This window comes from Microtus ochrogaster, chromosome 26 (assembly GCF_000317375.1).
Source record: "Microtus ochrogaster isolate Prairie Vole_2 chromosome 26, MicOch1.0, whole genome shotgun sequence".
In the NCBI taxonomy this organism is placed as follows: Eukaryota; Metazoa; Chordata; class Mammalia; order Rodentia; family Cricetidae; genus Microtus; species Microtus ochrogaster.
The window spans coordinates 13,853,950-13,861,115 of NC_022025.1; the positions used below are offsets into that span (position 1 = coordinate 13,853,950).

Consider the following 7,166-nt stretch of genomic DNA (forward strand, 5'->3'; position numbering starts at 1 on the left):
CCGGTGCTCCAATTTGGGTCTCTGTCTCTGTCTCCTTTCATCGCCTGATGAAGGTTAATATTCAGGGGGATGCCTATATGTTTGTCTTTTCTAGCAATAATTCTTCAAGTTTTTAACATATATTCAAACATATACATAATATATTATACCAGTATATGTATACATTCAAGTAGGTACGTGTGTGCATGCGTGTACATGTGTGTGTGTGTGTGTGTGTGTGTAGTAATAAGACCGGCGGGCTACTTTCCCTGCACCCGGCTGCCCGCACAACTAGCTTTACCCGAAATAATTACACGGAAACTGTATCCTTTTAAACACTGCCTGACCCATTAGTTTCAGTTTCTTATAGGCTAGCTCTTACATATTGACCTAACTCATTTCTATTAATCTGTGTAGCCCACAAGGTGGCTTACCAGGGAGATTCTAGCCTATGTCCATCCTGGGTTGGAGCTTCATCGCGTCTGCTAGGGAGCAGGGAGCTTGGCGTCTCTCTGACTCAGCTTCTTTCTCCCAGCCTTCTGTTCTGTTTACTCCACCCACCTAAGGGTGGGTCTATCAAATGGGCCTAGGCAGTTTCTTTATTAATAAGAAATCACTCCCACATCATGTGTGTGTGTGTGTGCGCGCGCGCATGCACGCGTGTGTGTGAAGGCCAGAGAGCAACCTTGGGAGCCATTCCTTAGGGGTCCTCAAATTTGTTTTTTAAAATTATTCATTCATTCATTTATTTATTTATTTATTCATTCATTCATTCATTTATTTTGGTTTTTTGAGACAGGGTTTCTCTGTAACTTTGGAGCCTATTCTGGAACTAGCTCTTGTAGACCAGGCTGGCCTCCAACTCACAGAGATCCGCCTGTCTCTGCCTCCCCAGTGCTGGGATTAAAGGCGTGTGCCACCACAGTCTGACTCAAGCTTGTTTTTTGAGACAGGGTCTCTCCTGAGCCTGGAGCTTGCTAAGCAGGCTAGGGTGACTGTCCAGTGAATCCAGGAATCCAAATCTTCGTGTCTCTTGCCCCAGTGCTGAGATGCCAGTTCTGGGGCACCCTGTCTGTCTTCTCTTCCTCGGTTCAGAGGCTCACTCAGACTCAGGTCCTCACGACTGCCCTGCTGGAGACTTCGCCCGCTGTGTTACCGCCACGGCCCCATTTTCAGGAGTGTTGCTTTCTTGCTTTGGTTCAACGCTTTGTTAAGTAAACCGGGCTCCAGCAATCACCGCCTCCCCTGCTTTTCCTGCTTTAAAGTCTCTCTGAGGCTCAGGTCCATGAGGCCTTGTCTTTCTCAGCTGGATCTCCTGACTGAGAATGCTCTTTTCCCACTCACTGAATTCCTCAAAGCCTGGGCCCAGCTTTCCACAAAACCCTCTCTAACTCTGACTTTCAATACCTGTTCAACACCTGTGGCATTTCTAGCCTGTTCCTCAGCACAGCCTTAAGTTAAGTCAGCGGGAAGCATTTTTCAGCTCTTCCAACAGGTCACAGCCTCTGCCGGGAGAGCGGTTCAGGCAGCTTCGCCCCACCCCTCTGGACTCGCTTCTGTCAGGGCTACACAAACGGTTCTCATTCACTTTGATTTTACGGACGGTTTTCCAGGAGGCTCTAACTTTACCGCCGCATACGGCAAAGAATAAAGGTTAAAAAATGACGCCAAATTCTCGGGTTTTAACCCCGCAACGCCTGGAGCAGAATATGATATAGCTTGTGTCTCCTCTCGGTGTCCCTTGTCGGGAAGAGGCACTGTCTCTCAGGGAGCAGGAGGACCTTGGACGCTGCCCCTTCCCTCACTCTACAATGTTCTCTTCATCTTCAGCTCACCCAGTATGCACTCTGAATTTCTCTTTATGTCCACTGAGAACATATTAACCATCCTCCCAGTCTCAATCTGCCCCACCCTCTCTCTCTGAGACCCTCACCTTCCCTAATTGAGTCTCCAGGTACAATAATAAGCTTCTCTAGCTCCCGATCTCCCCAAGCCCCTTACTCCTGCACACTCTAACGGATGTGTATGCATTGCTATAAGAAAGCCCCATATTTAGTACACTGGTTCTTTATGGTTTGATACCATTTCACCTGTCCCTTTCTTCCCTTCTCTTCGTCTGAACTCAGATGCACCAACTTCCTGCCACTACGGGGCATTCTCCTTACCTGGAACATTCTTTGACCTTCCTCCTAACCCCAGTTCACCTTCAGATCTTACTTAAGTTCATCCTTTCTCAAGAAACTATTCTCTGCCTTCCTGACCAAGCACCACCTTCCGGTACTCCGCCATATCGCAATGGATCCTATAGTTAGTTCTGCGTTTGGATGATCTCTGGTGAATGCCTCTGTCTTTTACTAAACTGAAAGCTCTTCGAGGTAGGGATCAACCCAGTATGGAGTAAAGACTAGTAAACAATTCAGTACTTAAAAGCATTTCTTAAAAAGATTATGTCTGAATGGATAAACAGTTGCTTCCGGAGACCTGGCTATTTCAGCAGAGTGAAATGTTTGATGGCAATTTGTGGGCGACCATCTTCCATTTACACCCATTACCAGCAATACCCAGGTCCCCCTTAAAGCCATATCATAAGACAGTAGCTAAGTTTCAGCTGTCTGGTGGTCATAGTCAGGGCTAAGCCCTAGTTAGCATGCACCTGTAAGCTGTCGATACCCCCTTGTTTACAGTAAAGAGCTAGAAACTCAGGTCTGGCAGACCGCATGGACGCCTCAGCCCGTTCCCAGACTTTTAGGGAGTCAGTTAGTTTAACTTCTTGTCTGCCTGCCTGCCTGCTTACCTACAGAGCTACCCACCTGTCTGTGCTGGGGGTCAAACCAAGGGCCCCATTCATGATAAACACAGGTGAAGTCAGTTCCACGTAAAACAAAGAAAAGCACATTTAGAAAGCCACAGGGCAGAGTGTGGAAGCAGGAGAGATGGGCAGCATGTGTCTGAGACAGTCCTCTGAGACTTTTCATGAGCTTCCTTGGCATACAGCAAACCAGCCTGGGCTTCTCCTATGCCCGTTTGTCTCTGAATTTCTCAGAGCGGTGGGCTGTAAGGCGGAGTTACCTTTAAGACCGTCGTATGACAATGAGCCCTGAGGGTGATATCGGAAACAAACTGTGTATTTTCACTATGGTAACAGGGGAAAATGATGCTCATCAGATTTTCCACGTATCACTTGAAAGGGTCAAAATTCTTGTGAGTGCGTGCAAGAGACAATTAAAAGACAGATTAAAATATGAGGAATAATTACTTTTCTCCGGCAGACATCTCAAGGGTATAATGAGTAGCTGAAGTAAATCTTAGAATGTCACTTCTTTGCAGAATGCCGCCAAGTAGCTGGGCAATAACTCATAGAATTCATAAAGACTTAAAAGACAGCTGCCTTAATGGAGGTTTCTTTCCCCCCGTAACTTATTAAGAACACCTTAATAATTCATGCACAGCAATACCTTTAACGAGCAACAAAACCTCACGTATCTCATTTAAACTCATTTAAACTTGGCAGCTCTGCCTCACAGTTAATATTGTCCCCCGCCTCTGAGCCAGCAATTGTAAAGCAGCCGTAGGCGCTGAGAGGCGGAAGCGACTCCGTTTATGATAATCCCAGGAAGAGTTACGTCCTAGATGAATGCTTGCATGGTAGGATCGTTTGCTAGGAGGATTTACTCATTCTTCATGTGTAGGGAGGTGATGGGACAATAATGAGCCCAAGCTATAACCCTTGTTCCACACTGTGCTGATTGTCCTCCTTCTCTGCTAAGGGCAGCAGCCGGCCAGGTTTCCGCGGAGCAAACCGGAGCGCTAATCGCGATCTTAATGCTTTCCTATGCTCCGGGCTCGCTGTGGGCGGCGAAGGAATCATAGAGTGTGGTTCTCCTGGGGAGAATTGACCCTTCACGTTCCTAACACTGGAGTACAAACGCACACACAATCCAGCAGTTACCAGGCACTTTTTCTCAAACCAAGTTATTTGCCGTCGGTGTAGTGGATGAAGCCCTTATGGTTGCTTTCCACAGGAGCTCCAGGTGATAAATTCCAAAGTCATATTCAAAATAAGATTTGGAAAGCAGAGGCGAATGTTAGGACAGATTTATTTGCTATATTCATTTATATAAAACCACTAACCACTGTATTGGCAGTGGTTTAAGTGGCAGAAAAATAGATCCCATTTAAATCTATTTGGCATCCAGTGGTCTTATTTTATCTTTTTTTTTTTTTTTTTGGTTTTTCGAGACAGGGTTTCTCTGTGGTTTTGGAGCCTGTCCTGGAACTAGCTCTTGTAGACCAGGCTGGTCTCGAACTCACAGAGATCCGCCTGCCTCTGCCTCCCGAGTGCTGGGATTAAAGGCGTGCGCCACCACCGCCCGGCCAGTGGTCTTATTTTAAATGGCTGCTTTTTGGCATCTCTCAGTCAAGCCGGAGAAGTTGTGATGTTGCAACTAGTGTTTTCTTGTATAAGCCAGTCTTAAAAAAATTATTAGCACTAAAAGTCAGGAAAAGCCTAGATTTAAGGAAAAAAAAAGAACAACTTCCCCATAAAAACTGGCTTTCACTTTTCTTATTGAGTTAGCCTTAATTTATATTCAGATACGTAGCAAATTCTCATGCATCTCATTTAAACTTGGTCTGACTAGTACCAAAGCTGATCACATCGGGGTGATCCATGCAGACGTAGCAATACCTGGTGTAAGGAGGGAGGGGCAGGGTGATTCTGGTCCATTTGTTGAAAGTGTCCGACACCAGGATCCGCTGCAGGTGGTAGCGGCTGCACTCGACGTTGGTGGGCAGGCAGTCCCTCAGTAACGGGTGCCACGATAGCCCCAGATCCACCGAGTATTCCAGTTCAATAGCTGAAACAGGAAGTAGTGTTCTTAAAGCCAACACACGCCTGCAGAACCGGGGACCACAGTGGCTTACTGTGTGTGTGCGTGTGTGTGTGTGTGTGTGCATACATGCATATATGGTTTAAAATGTAATGAAATAGTTTTACTTACCCCTTATGTTTATATTTCCAACTTTGAAATGTTTGCCAGTTTGGTTTTTCTCTCTATTTATTTTTGCTTTTTTGTTCATTTATTTTATTTTTTTTTTTTGTTTTTTAGAGACAGGGTCTCTCACACAGTCCTGGGACTCACTACATAGATCAGGCTGGCCTCACAGAGATCTGAGCTCTACGATTAAAGATGTGGACCACAAGGCCTGGCCATTACTGCTAATTTTAATAATGTTGAACTAACTCCTTTTAAGGAGATATAAACAAGTGAAATAAAACGACTTTCCCCAAATCACTCATTATAATGAGAACCTTTTAGAAAAAAATACAAGTTATTGGTTCATATACTGCTATGCGTATATGAGCAGCCAATGTATTACATATTCTACATGGTGACTCTGGTCCTGTCTCCTCAATGCCCTGTCTTATCCTTCTCACTGAAACCCAGTTCCCCTCAATCTCATGTCTTTTTTATCAATGCTAAATTTAATGATATCTTTTTAAATATGCAAAAAATCTGAGCAGGCTTCAAAATTTTTAGACAGAATTATTTTTATTTGTGTGTGTTTCTTTGTGTGTTTGTGTGTGTCTGGGTGGCTGCCCATAGAGGCCAAGAGAGGATCCTCTTTTGAGGTACAGAGAGTTGTGAGCCATCCGATGCGGGTGTTGGGAGCCAAATCTCACTCCTCTGTAAGAGCAGCAAATTCTCTTAGCACCAAGTCATCTCTCTAACCCCAATCTTTTACATTTTGACCACCCCACAAAACATTCTGGCCAGTTACGTCCATTTTGCTCTCGTTATACATGACACTTCTTAGAAACCACACCATCTCTTTCCCTATATATTTATATTTCACTCTTCTACACAAAGGAGCACACTGGGGAGCCAAGGACGCATAAAGAGACATCTGAAAGTCATGGAATTTGTGTAAACGCAGCGGTCAGACTGGGGTCTGCAGAAGGATAGTTCTCTCTTTCCCTTTTCTTCCTCTGAAACAGTCAGCTTTTCCCATCTTCGCTACTCTGCTGGCTACAAGTGCTTTATAAGCTGCTGAATCGCTTGCTCTAAGGTAACGACTTTCACTCTTAGCTGCGCACTGAAACTCCTTAGGTACCTTTCAATCTCGGCGGCACACTCAAACTCCTTGGGTACCTTGAGAAACTCTCGGTCCTTGCATTTCATGGCCAGTCTCTTCCCCAAACCTTCTGGCCCCTGGCCCCGGGGTCAGCAGCTCTGAAGAGCCCCCAGGAGATTCTGTGTGGCCGACATGAGGCCGTTTGCTCCCTGAAGCCTTCTAGGTACAGACAATGGCTCAGCCTTCATTGTATGTGTCCTTACCGATTGCTCTGATTCTTTTAGTTGAGATCCTTATTCCAGGAATCCTGTCTTCATGCTGACTCTTTTGCTTACCAGGGGAGCTTTGTACATTGCTCCAGACATCTCTCTGGCCTCCTATTCCATACATACACACAACACCTACCAGTTTTATGTCTCCAAACTGATTTGACTCACGCAGCCAGTGCTTACTGATTCTAGGACGACACTGGATGCTGAATACATTGGGAAGAGCAGTCTAGACAGGTTCTTCTTACGGGTCCAAGAAGTACTATCACCAGAACCAAGAAAACCACACCACTTTCTTCCATAAAAAAAACAAATTTTGTTAACCACTAAACTTCAGCAACGATGATATTTTGACACTCTTTCTCTGGGTTTGAAATTTAGACATCACTTCCAAAAGCTGACTCCCTTGTTGAGTTCCCTGTGTGGCGCCCACTACTTAGTCCTGGTAGATCTGGTTGTTTTCACTGTCTCACGTTGCCTTTGTCTTTTCTGCTTCTCTTAATGCCAGCATGGTACTCTATCACCGTCCTCCCTGAGGCCCCATTGGAGATCACTGCTCCACCTTATTTCCTAGGATTCCTATCTGTTTACCTTCACAGAGCCGGTCTCTCATAAAACATTACAATTCCCGTGACGAGTAACTTTCTGTCACAGCCTAGAATCACCTGGTAAAAACGACCCAATGGGCAATTGTCTGCAATAGGTTGGCTTGTGGGGATTTCCTGAAAGTGGTTGATAGAAGAAGAAACAGACAGCTGTGGGCAGTGTCACCCCCTAGGCAGAGTCTTGAACTATACAAGAGTGGAGAAACAGCGCCGATCGAGCAATCAAAAGAGCACATAC

The 7,166-nt window shown here is 45.4% G+C and overlaps 1 protein-coding gene across 5 annotated transcripts in view; it reads right to left on the bottom strand.

Moving 5' to 3' along the window:
- Reln (reelin) overlaps positions 1-7,166 on the bottom strand; it is a 441,277-nt gene that overhangs the window by 52,114 nt on the left and 381,997 nt on the right. For all 5 annotated transcript variants that reach the window (XM_026784681.1, XM_026784680.1, XM_013350437.2 and 2 more), the window contains exon 46: positions 4,667-4,835. In XM_026784681.1, the coding sequence (XP_026640482.1) occupies positions 4,667-4,835 (169 nt within the window). The remainder of the gene's footprint in view (positions 1-4,666; positions 4,836-7,166) is intronic.